General features: G+C 41.1%; 1 protein-coding gene across 1 annotated transcript in view; it reads left to right on the top strand.

Moving 5' to 3' along the window:
- The window catches only part of LOC138972052 (uncharacterized), a 542,426-nt gene extending 530,221 nt beyond the window's left edge, over positions 1–12,205 (top strand). The window contains exons 12-14 of the mRNA XM_070344892.1: positions 1,357–1,440; positions 2,178–2,261; positions 12,189–12,205. Of these exons, the coding sequence (XP_070200993.1) occupies positions 1,357–1,440; positions 2,178–2,261; positions 12,189–12,205 (185 nt within the window). The remainder of the gene's footprint in view (positions 1–1,356; positions 1,441–2,177; positions 2,262–12,188) is intronic.
- The last annotated feature ends 1,322 nt before the right edge of the window (positions 12,206–13,527 follow it).

Here is a 13,527-nt window from a genome sequence, read left to right as displayed (position 1 = left end):
AACTTTTAAAAATACCATTTTATATCCAAGTATCTCTTAACACCATTTTTAATTAGATGAGCGAGAGTGTGCGGGGGGCGGGAGGGTGGTGAACCACTGTACATAAAGGGAAAGTTTGTGTGCGTGCCTGTGTGTGTTCTTAATCTAAGACAAATGTCGCCAATGTTTTTACAGAGTGACGTTAAATAAACGATTTTATCATCATCAACTTGACTAAATGTAAAACAGAGTACATTTGAGTAACTCCCTAACGCATTGCCTCCAAACTTTCGGAGATTGGTGCTAACACACGTCGTAAAATACATACGGAATTTGAAGTCATTTTAGGCATTAGGTCTGCTGTTATTTGTCATATCATGTCAGAAATGTTTCTTAAGTTTTTGCTGACTCATCGAAAAAAAAATAATTTGTTGAAATCTTCAAGAACAATAACAGATGCACCACATATTCAAATTTCATGTACATATTGTATCATACATGGGTGGCATGAGGATTTCAACGCGAAAGTAATTTTGAAGAAGTTGACTCATTCAGAGCGATGAGCGCAAATATCGGCCTATCCTTGCAAAGCTAACTGCTGACACGCTTAACTGATCAAGAATTTGTGTGTGCGTTTAAACAAGTGCGCTGTGAACAGCTATTGTTGAAACTGTATTGAATTTAAGAGTAACTTGAAGCTTTCATTTTTCTAAATGCATGCTAATTTTATTATTTGTTTGTTTAAGCGGACATGGTACATCTTTATTTTTAAAACTCTTTCTGGTATGTCGCATAACAACGGAACTAATATCTCAAATGACTTGAGATTCCGTGTGTAGTTTACAAACAAATCACTGAAAGTTTGAAGACAATACGTTGACGAGTTACTCGATCAAATGTACAATTATTTTTGTCTCATTACCCGCTAAAACGGCTTCAAAAACTGCCTTGTATGCCTTCTGAGAGGATTGACACCTACACCGCTCAGCATGCCTTAGCGTCCGTGTTAGACAAGATATGTGAAGGTGCAGATGTGATTATTGTGTCTAATGACATGCTAAACGTGTTTCGATTTAGTTGTTTTGATTTTGTGTCGAATTTATCGCGGGAACCTTGATTTTGCGAATTTGATTTTAGAGGGTGTCTGTGTTGTAGGTTCCACTGTATTGACACTACGTCATGTAAACTAACTCTGTTTTCTGAACGAGGTAGGGGAATCAATGACCTTTCCAGTCATATAATTGGTTTTACGATAAACGGCCTCATCAGAAAGATCTGCCCTCAAACGCATCTGGTTTTTTTTATGACGAGTAGTGTAGAACCCTTTGCTTTCTTGTTCAAGACTAAATATTGCTCAATAGCGTTTCTATTTTGCAGAGCTGAAGTTACACGAGGACTGTAGTGGAAACAGTGACAAGTGTAAGATAGATACAGAATGCGACCCGTCGGTTAATCAATGCAGTGAGTATATTTTGATTTAAATACACTTGAACGGGTTATAAAATATATAACGTCAGCAAAAGAAATGTCAAAGTATAAGCATTATAACTGCCAGATTTATCTCTGACACATTTATAAATCACTATTTGTCTTAAAGCCATATGTACTCGATGACTATACACGCTAATTGCTTTACCAACAGCTGGAGACATGCTAAATTAAGTTCCCTGCAAGATATTGTGGTCTAGGACCCCTTAAATGTTGAGATATTTGAATTTTTATTTTGATCTAGATCGTCCTATTTATAGATTTGTCAACAGAGGGAACGTTGACGCAAGGGAAATAACTCCGCGTCTTTGTTGACATTCTCACTTTTTCAGAGGCTAGAACAAGCTGTAATGCATGTATATGGTCCGCGCATGGCGACATATCGTCATTACATGGTCTTATGGTGCGTTTGACATCGATTATGGGCAAACTACACTTTGTAAACACGGGAGCGCGTACATATGCCTTTAAAGATAGATGCTGATTGGCTTTGACTTTGACAATCCACGTTTCACACCTATTTAACACTTGATGTGTCACATATACAACCCATGTTTTTGTTACCCATCTCATTATAAATTAACAGTCGTGGAAATGATGACGGCTATGTATGTATGAAGTTCTGCCATAATTGCCGCTGATTAACTTGCGCTTTGAATGATACTGCTTGAATGATCAAAACAGTTACTGCAATGTTACTGTGACTTCAGGAGTTAAGCTTGGAGGCCCGTGCCAAACTGCCAACGACTGTTTTCAGAGTGAAACCAACACCTGCGATTATCTGTCTAAGTGCAGTAAGTATTTGCCTTGTATTGCCACAAACATAGTATTCTGAATTTGTATTTCAATCTTCATGCCATCTATATATATATATACGACTTGTGTCTGTCTGTCTGTCTGTCTGTCTGTCTGTCTGTCTGTCTGTCTGTCTGTCTGTCTGTCTGCCTGTCTGTCTGTCTGTGTGTGTGTGTATGTGTGTATTCGCCATGCACGGCCAAAGTTCTCGATGGATCTGCTTCAAATTTGGTGGGCTTATTCAGAGAGACCCCGGACACAACCTCATCGATGAGATATTTCAACACGTGCTCTCAGCGCGCAGCGCCGAACCGATTTTGGTTCCACCTCAGCTACCCGGGCCCCCATACCGACACACCAAAGCCGCTACACCACATCACAACGCCAAAGGTCTCGGTGGATCTTTTTCAAATTTGGACACCGTATTCAGCTACACCCCGGACACAATATCATCGATGAGATATTTCAACACGTGCTCTCAGCGCGCAGCGCTGAACCGATTTTGGTTTTTCTGTTCATTTCACCATTCCCAGTAACTCTTCCTTATCTTCTCCAGTGTTTTGCGTTTATCTCCCTTCCTTCGTGTGGCTTCAATCCATATTCCCGTTTCAGTCTACGTTACTATTTTTAGAATGTCACTGCGCTGTCCAGAACGCTTCCCTTGCATCCGTAAGTTGTTCTTACTGTCAAAGTGAAAAGGTCGAATCAATTTATAGCCACGCGAAAAATACACTGTCACCTATCTATATATATTTATAGATATATATATATATATATATATATATATATATATATATATATATATATATATATATATATATATATAAAACATCAGAAATTGTGAAAGAAACAATTGAAAGTCATATATCCCATGACCTCCCTTCTTTGTCTCTGTTACTTCAGTATGGGTATATATGTTGTATTTTTATAGCTCAATAAATACATCATGGACTCAAAAAAATATATGATAGTGCAGATTCCGATTTGGGCGAAGAACTACTTTGCTCCCGACCTTTGACCTCGCGCCGAACAATGTGACACATTTGTATGAAGTTCTAAAATCGTATTGCACGGCTCAGAAAACCATATCAGTTGCACGCAAAAATGAATCTCAGAACTGATCTGATGTATGAGATGCAATAAGCAAAAGTTTCTTTCATTATGAAAGCAATGCAGGTCGAAAAAAACGAACATTCAACTTACAAGATAACCAGATGCTAGCGAACCAAAACAAAAACACGAGTACCCTCCCCTTGCATCGTTAGCAGACGACTTTTGAGAATCTGTCGTTAGTGTGTTTTGTTGTGCGCCTTCAGCTATCAAACATCGGCTGTTTCACGTGTTTTGCGAGCAAATCTACTCTTTTGCCTGGCTCTGCAGTAAGTCCACATATTTTTCCGTAATCCAGTCATATTCCTTCAAAATGCAATCAATCGGCGGTGACAGACGTGTCGGTCGCGTTTTCCTCACTGTGTGACCCATACCAGTTTAAGTTCATCCATGCAAACACACTCGCAAAACAGTTTATCACGTAGATACATTTCAAATAGGGAGCAAATGGTTAAATCTAAACCTACATATTTGTTCCCTAAAATTTGCTTCTCTGTCAATAAGCCTAATTACACACGTTCGAGAAAAACAACGTGGAATCATATCTGAATCGAGTAAGCCAAATGGGTCCCAAACCCGTTTCGCCCGTTCTGCCGACCTGAAACGCAAAACAAAAGAATTGTGCGCTTCAACTAAATTAATTTCTATTCGACTTCATTACTTTCTTGCAACTTATGAACCTTTACTTAAAGCTTTTAAATGGTCTGAAAGTAGTGTTACCGCGTACTTATCGATGCACTCATTCGTTTTATTTTTTCAGCGACGGTCACTTAGTTTAAGGTTGCAAAAGGGCTAAGTCTCGCTGGCAACAGTTTTACCCTGCACAGATCGCAACAGTGCCGCTAGTAGTCTACACTTTGTGTTTGATGGTAGAATGGGATATACAGATTACAACACTCGTGGTTTTTTATATGGCTTGTATTTCAGTCAAGACCCAGCGGGAATATCAATCGAGAGCCACTCGCCAGAGGCTCGTGTCTCCCGATGATATTCATCCGCTGGGTCTTGACTGAAATACAAGCCATATAAAAAACCACTCGTGTTGTAACCTATACATATATATATATATATATATATATATATATATATATATATATATATATATATATATATATGACTAAGTGCCAAAAGGTGCTCACAGAACAGAAGACGACTTTGTTTTACAATAAAAATGTTTCTAAAAACGTGTGTCTGCTGAAAATTGGTGTGTGTGTGTGGATGAATGTGCGAAGAGATAGTGGACATAATTTCGTGTGTCTGACTTGAACGGTTTTGAAGTTATCTTTGTTTAAAGTCAAAAATAACGCCAAAACCGGCCATCTGAAAACGGACATCGTGATACCTCGTGTTTTGAATATGCCACAGAAAAATAACAAGAAGCACAAATGAATTGCATTTAGTTTGATTGAATGCCTGAAACATCGCTTTACAGACGAGACCAAACGTCAAATCTAAATCTCGAGAGAATTTTTTTTTTTCGATAACCGAATTTTAAGGTGTCGCACGCAAGATGTGTCGTCATCACGGCATACATTTTTCAATCGCAGATATTTACTAAATTTCTTTTTCAAAAACTCTGGAATTGATGTCGACACGTCAAGCGATAACGGTGTATCAAACTGCTGTCTTTCAAGTAATCCAGCAAAGACTGCAGAACTTTTGAACAGCATTTTTGAAAATGATTTGAAAATTTCGTCATATCTTGCGTGCGACAAAATGTTCGGTAATTAACGGTTATTTTCTTTTAAAAACAAAATTTACATGTACAAAGATCTACTTCATCTACGGAACCACGTGACACATTCTGTGTTCAAAATTTGTGAAGAAATCACGAACCACGAATGCGCTATCAAGTGTTGAAATTATGTCGTCAACATCTTTTCAGATCTTGCGTGCGACACCATCTTGCGTTCAACATAAAATGTCACTACCTTATCGAGTTTAATGGGTAAAACTAACTATTTGTTGTCTTAGTTTAATCTTCTTAATTAAAAGCGTAATAAAACCGAACTTCCAAGATGAATTTTAATTGATATTAGCGAAAGAGCGGGCACGCAAGTCGACCTTAAAGTAAAAGAATGATAACACGAGCGTTTGTCGTGTTGTCTTGCGTGCAACACATTGTCCAAAAAGGAAAATGTATATTTTTCTCAGACAGACCCTCCTCAAGGCTCGGTAATACCTGAAAATCGACCCGAGGGAAAATATGCAAGATATTCAGGACGAGGTGTGTAAGCTATTTATCCCATTACTCCGACGTTTTCATTAAAAACACTAACCTTTTCCACTAAAACCTGCCCGTGCCTGTTTTCAGCTTGCCAAAAGCCTCCGCAGTCGAAATTCATGTCAATGAATTCATGCGCAAAGCTAGTTCCCATTTGTCAGCATAATGGACGGCGTCATTCGACTTGTATGAGGACATTCAGTCATTCATATTGCTTATAAAAAGGTCTGCTATCTGCTTTTACATTTTGAAAGTCATTTTAAAATACCCCTGTGTATATTTGACATCGGCTTTCATTATACTCAATTCGGCATACCGGGTTTATATTTTTACCAGAATTGCACACGATAATGGCAGCGCAACAAATTCAGTTCGGGCTGTGCTGGGTTTGATCGTTGACCCAAGTCAGTTCGCATGCAGTGTTACCGTGTTACCGTGTTTGTCAGTCGGGGATAGAAATGTTGGCTGTCATCGCGCAGTTCTGTTTTCACACGTGGATCACTTACATATTCAGTCGTCGGGTTTAGGTGAGCCAAAGCTTCAATACTTCGCCTGTTGTAGACGTTAAGCAATACAGCTTGGAAGTTGTATGTCGGCACTGAGAGTCGGTCGCGGTACATCGCTTTCTACTTTGTCCCGGTCTTGAGTTTGAACACCTAAGGTTGGCTACATCTAACACCTCACATCCTCTTCTCTTCCCCATATATCTTATCTCCAACTTCTGTTCGTCTTCTTCTTTTCATTTTGATGCCACTCCCTCATTTGTCGCTGAACCCCGCAGTTTACTCGACTCGGATTCACACAAGCCCGTTGTAATAGTATGGTGTTATGTGTTTATATTCGGAGGCTATCGTAGGGTCACACTCTCAGCCACATCAGTATAACATCAGACGAATGTCTATCACTAAGTTTATTCATTAAAGTATAGAGCATAAGATATAAGCAGCATACAGTAACAGAGCTGAGCACAGAGTGAAACTCATTAGCATAAGGATGCTGTGCTGGAATAAGTTTAGGGTGCACAATGTACTCTTATTGTAACTGATAATACCAGGGCCCGTATGCATGAACTAGAAGTAAGAAACACTGGAAGTAGAGGCCTCTTTTCGAAGTGGGAACTCCCGAAGTCAACTTTCTAACTGTTCACAATGCATGAACTGACTTGAACGCCAAAGTAGTGACAGCGAGAGTATTAAGGTCAAGGTCGGGGAAATTGGGGGAATCCCTACTAATACGCATGCGCACGTTTCTATCAACATTTCAGTCAACGAAAATGGCAAGGCACGTGTGCCGCTCAAAAAGAAAGTAGACACAGAGGGGCGTTCTGCGCCTTTTTCAGATGGTGAAATCAGTTGCTGTACTCTTGACAGAAGTGTTTTACGAAAGAACGGTTATTCTGTCCAAATTTCAGAACAGTCTAACTGTTAAACATAAAGACGCTGTCTGGTCCAAAATTGCCAAAGAAGTGTCGCTCTCTCTCTCTCTCTCTCTCTCTCTCTCTCTCTCTCTCTCTCTCTCTCTCTCTCTCTCTCTCTCTCTCTCTCTCTCTTACGACACACGCACACACAGACAAACGTACACTCATACACATACTGACACTATGACACAAGTGACACTGACGGCACACATAAACAAAAACACACTGCACACACACACACACACACACACGCGCGCGCTCGCGCGCACACATATACACACACACACGCACCCATACACGCACGCACACAGTCACAAACAAATAACCACACACTCACTCTCTCTCACTTTCTCTCATTCTCTCTCAATCTACACTCATACACACACTGAAACTATGATGACACAAGTGACACGTCACACACACACACACACACACACACCCGGCACACACACACACACACACACACACACACACACACACACACACACACATACTCACCGTAGTGACACACATATAGGTACACACGCGCGTACAGTTGAAAGTCAAGACATGATATGACTTTTTCAAAGCATAGGAAGGTTTCTTTTGCAAATGAATAAAATTAACACAGAGGCAAAACCCGGTTTTTGCAGCCGGAATGCAATTGCGGAGGCTTAAAAAGGAAAAGATTAATAAAAAAAATATAGCTCCCGGCGGATCTTGAACCCGGAGCAACTGAACGAGAGTCCGGAACGGTTACCACTGCACTATGTTACTCGTGTAGAATAGAGGCATGATGAAAAAAGGCATTCTGAGTTATTCAGTCGTGCTGGTTTGAAAGCTCGCCACCTTCGCCGAATGACTCGAGCACGTTTTTTTCGGTCAGTAACTGATCGAACTGTCGCTTTTGAGTCACTCTGTTTTAAGCATTTCACCTAAATTAAACAAGAATGTCACAGTCCGTGTCTATGGTGCAAGGTAGGAGACCGTCTCATTGTAGCCAAGTTACGACAGTTGCTCGATTGACGCATTTCACGTCTTCGATATTGTGTCTGAGATAATTTCCCAATGAGCTGCCTTTAAAAACGGAATGTCCTGCAATTGTAGTATGCGCTGGAGGTTTCTTTTGGATGGGTAAGGACCCTTGAGATGCGATATCGTCGTATAATTATGTCAAGCGAGAGGCCCTTGACATTGGAAGTGGGAACTTCGAAAGCAAAGTTGCCAGCTACTCGGTATGCACGAGCTAAATTGAACGCCGAAGTAGTGGCTTCGAGAGTTCTGAGGCCAAGGTCGAGAAAATTGGGGGAATCCCAATTAGTGCGCATGCGTTTGTAAACGGTAGGCTTGGTGACCAGAAGAAACAAATCTCATCGCGAGTTCGTAAATGGGCAAACGTTGATCGCGCTGTAGCTTTTACTATGATTGTTGTTTTTAACTGGTTGAACGAAAGCTGTGATAATAATATTGTCCTTAAATAGAATGACTGTCAATAATAATGATTTCGTTGACCAGAATGTTGGGGACAATAAAAAAAGGTTGTTTATGTGGTAGCGAAGTCGGTTAACTTAAAACTCTTTTTGTAGTGTTTTTTTTAATGATTGTGTATCGGTAAAACTGCTGGACAAAAATAGTTTGGTCAGAGCGAATGTTTGTGTTACTGGTAAATTTAAAAAGGCAGAACTCCATTTTTTGGGAATCAAAATATAAGGTGTAGTGAAAAGAAGATAAGTTCAGCGAATTTCATATTATTTGGGAAAATGTGTGTCCGAATTTTTAAAACAGAAAAATTGTTGTACTTAGGTGTTTGTAAATTACGTTTGTCCTCATTAATTGTGAAGAGGATGTATGTTTATATAAAGTTCAAAGTCAAGATTGGATTTTTGTAGCCTACGTGCGTGTGTGCATGTGTATTAGACATAATACATAGACATAAAACACTTTATTATCTCAATTACGATAAACTCGGGTGTGGTGAATCACAATAAACAGCATAAAACGTAAGAACATGAATAAAATATCAAGGCGCAAATATAGTCAGCTCATCATAGTGTGGGGAGTGGGTACACACACACACACACACACACACACACACACGCACGCACGCACACAAACACACACACACACACACACACCGTCGAACACACACATAACGTCGAACACACACACACACACACACACACCACACACACAAACACACACACCGTCGAACACACACATAACATCGAAAACACACACACACACACACACACAAACAAACACACACACAAACACACACACACACAAACACACACACAAACACACACACAAACACACACACACGGCACGCGCGTACACGCAAACAAACGTATGAAGGAACAGACGCACAATTATACCCGCACGCACGCACGCACAGGCAGACAGGCACTCGCACAAATACACACACACACACACACACACACACACACACACACACACACACAGATAAAGCAATGACACAAAAAATAGCAGAAACTTACACTTCAACACTCGAACACACACACACACACACACACACACACGCACACAAACACACGCACGCACGCACACAAACACACACACACACTCACACATGCACACAACGACGCCCATTTTCATAGAAACACAGTAACCCCCTCGTATAAGCGGGAATGAAAGAGTGGTGGCCAATGACCCAGAACAAACAAAAGTCAAAGCTGGCAACTCAGGTTTGTATTCAGGGAAATTTGCACGAAATGCATGCAGAAGATACGACTTTTCCCTCTATTTTCTCTCTTTGGGAGCGTCAGCTCGGTTTGACATGAAAAACTGAAGAAAAACCCTGCCTTTTTGCACTGAGAAACTGTGGAAGTAGCGTGTTTACTACTGGGTCTGGCTGTAGTACATTTACCCTCATTTACTTCCTCGTTAGCTTCCAAAGTAAACTCTTTTTTCGTCCCATGCATGCGAAAGTGAGGATGTACTTCCGATGTCACTCAAAACTTTAGAAGTAGTCGCAAAATACCCTGAGTTACTTCCTCGCTTTGCTTCGAGGTAAACCCTTTTTCCGGCCCATGCATACGAAAGTGAGGCAAGTACTTCCGATGTCACTCAAAACTTCGGGAGTTGTCGCGAACTTCCCCCATAAGCATACGGGCCCAGACCGTGGGAAGAGGTCTGAGAGATAACAGTGAGGAGAGGCTGGGTGGTGGCACAGTTGATAGTACTACATCCCCTCTCTTTTGGAAAGCAAGTATAACACACTGTACAAATCTTAAATATAGTGTCACTTCTTACTAAGTAATATAGTGTGGCAGTTCTCCTATTTCTACAGCTTACTATGTTGTTGTTTCTAAGCTAATTGCCGGCGAGAACTAGTAAAAGTTGTAAAGAGGAACAGAGAGAGATAAATTTGCCTATATGTTTCTCTCTGTCCAGCGTTGCAGACTAGTGCATGCAGTTGATGTTATTTTTCTTTTATGATGTTACCTCGCGTTGTGTTTTTCCCTATCTCCTAGTGCAATGCAAATCTAACCCTAGTCTATTGCTATCTCTTCGCTTTTCCTAAGATTCCGGCTTGACTGGTCAACAATTAACTCTATAAACTGAACAGGAACTCAATCAACTTGAACACCAATCAAACATGAAGGGAGTCCACACATGGGTTGTAATATTTCGAGCAGGTTTATTTATCAAAACGGTCAAACGACCAGCATAAAATGGTAAGTTAAATACAAATTACATGATACAAAATTCACCTTACAGGCACACGCTTTCGCTCAAGTAAGATGTCATCTAAAATGCCTATTCTCCCAACCCCCGAATCTATCTAAGATGAGGTTCTGCAGTCTGACGCCTAGCTAACTAATCCTTGATCCCATACAGGATATGTTTGTTCCCTAAACTAGCTAAAGTTGGGTGTCTAGAATTTCAATAGGGATGCTACTTATTTTTCCTGGCTGCAAACGGAAGAACAGTTCTTTCCTCACCAGGCTAAAGGTTTATTAAAGGGATAGTCTGAGACTTCCTACTGCTATTTTTGATCCTTGGGAGACCCAGGCCTCGGCCCTTATCTCGTCAACGATATTTTTAGTCCCTATTCTCAAAATGCTACTCCTATTTAGGAATGTACAAGACGATGTCCGAACCCGACTGCAATGGGTTTAACCAACGCACATGTACTTCCACTAGGTTTACTGTCGCCTAACTACCTAAGTTTGTCGGACCTACCCAGTCCGATTTGGTTTAGTTTCTATCTATCTACGACGATTCTTTCTCCTAACCTAACTTTTGGATCGCTCGGAACCAGACAATTCGACTGGCCCGAGTGGTGGTGATCGTCCTTTGAAGCTAAACGTACTCCTATTCTGCCTATTTGAATGAAAGAGAATCTCAAGATTCTTTACTGCTAGCAATTTACCCTACTCTGTCGAATTTATCCTGCAAAACCTAACGACCTTTCTGCGCTCCGATCTTTTATACCCCTTCTATCCTAGTAACTCTAAAATAATGTCCTGATGTTTCGCATTGGCTAAATTAGCAACAATGGCCGACTCTCTCGCGGAATCATCCGCAGTAAAACATAATCCCTCATTATCCCTACTTTCCCTACAATTACGATGTCCGCAGACATCGTTTCATTAACATTTCAATACACTTGCTTGCTCTACAATTTTATTCTATTCAAAAGAGCTTCACTCGCCCATTAGATCAACATTTCGTCTGCTCCGGTCGGCAGACCGTTGTTCTTTAGAACACAACTTTCATCGGTCGCTAAGCCGATCGTGTCTCCTACCGAGCATTAAAACGGGCTCTAATGACCCGGGAACATATTTATTATAACATCTCCTACTGCTTAAAACGTTCAACTATTCAACTAACGCTACAATAACAGGTTTGTTAACTTTTCGTCTTATTCCCAGCATCTAACTTGCTAACAAAACAACATGGCGGCCATCGCCCATATCGAAACTACAACTTACTCCTTACGGAAATCCTAACTACATCATTCTCATGCATTATGACATACGGGGAAAAGCTGGCATTTGCAATGACAATCCAGATTCTATTCTGGATTGCCTTTGCTGCTGCAAACTTTATCGTGTTGACGGCATTCCCGTCACAATAGGATAACCTACAACCACAAACGATATTATATTATCAACACCAAGGGTGATAGGAACTGTTCTTAAACTGTTTTCACAAGAGTCTTGGTTGCAGTGGCTGAGGACACATAAACGCTACTAGCAAGTGTCTTGGAAGCTGGTGGTGCTGGTTGGCACTGTTCTGCATTATATCAGTGTCACAGATTAGATAGTAGAATACTTTCTTGAAACCACGAGATAGTCATTAATTGAAAGTAATGTCTGGAAGAGTCACACAGTACTTTGACTTTGTTCAGTCAGTTCTTTGACTTTTTTCTTCTTACCAGTTTGTTTCAACTACGGTTAGAAAATTACATTGAAAATTACATACTACTTTCTACACATAAAACAACATAAACATACACAGTGACAACACTTCGCATGTGTCTGTGTGTGAGGATTGTATTGTTGTGTGATTATAAATGTATGTATGTAAAACATGTAAAACACATTGTGTATATGTGTGTTTCTCCTCTTCTTCAGGAAAACTTGCTGTCTTCATGCATGCTCTTCTTTCTTCTTTCTTGCAAGTACTTCTGTTAGCTACATTGTTTGAATGAGTCGCTGTGGTTGTTGTGTGTGTCTGTTGGATCGTCGAAGGGTTGTTGGAACTGTCGACTCGGTGTTGTCACTGCGTTGGGGTGTGTTGTTCACAGGTTGTGGGGTGTCTTGGCGAGGCTGTCTGAGACTGGCATCTTGTTGTTGGTCTGCCCAGGTGAGGCGTTTCTGCATGGTGGGCAGGTCTCGCAGCTGTCTTCTGTTGCGGCGGTAGATGCCACCATTGGGTGTCCGGATGGTGTATGATCTTGGTTCAGGCCTCTTGTTGACGACAGTTGCTGGTATCCATGTGCCGTTGTTTTCTTGCATCTGAACCTTCTGGCCTGTGTGGAGTGGAGGAAGGTCTCGGGCTGAACGATCGTGGTATTTCTTTTGAGTTTGTTGGCGGGCTTGAAAATTCCTGCGCGCTTTCCTGTTGTATGGAGTGGGTTTGGCCAGGTGTGGGAGATTGGACTGGAGATTGCGGGAGTAGAGGAGTTCAGCAGGAGAAGGGAGCGAACTGTCAATGGGGGTGGTGCGGAGACAAAGCAGTGCCAGGTCTGGGTCAGAGTTGCTCTGCTTTGCTTTGAGCAATGTCTTCTTGACTGTCTGCACCATGCGTTCCGCAAATCCATTGGACTGGGGGTATCTTGGGGAACTGGTGACATGTTGGAATCCCCATTCTGCTGAGAATGTCGCGAACTCGTTAGAGTCATATTGTGGTCCGTTGTCTGATATGACCTTTGTAGGTATTCCGTGTTCGCTAAACAGCTGTTTCAGTGCTGTGATGACTGAAGTGCTGGTTGGCTGAGCGGGTAGGCGTCTGATGAAAGGCATCTTGGAGAAGTAGTCTGAGACTAAGATGTATTCCTTTCCGT

This window comes from Littorina saxatilis, linkage group LG7 (assembly GCF_037325665.1).
Source record: "Littorina saxatilis isolate snail1 linkage group LG7, US_GU_Lsax_2.0, whole genome shotgun sequence".
Classification (NCBI taxonomy): Eukaryota; Metazoa; Mollusca; class Gastropoda; order Littorinimorpha; family Littorinidae; genus Littorina; species Littorina saxatilis.
This window is presented reverse-complemented; position numbering and strand designations above follow the sequence as displayed.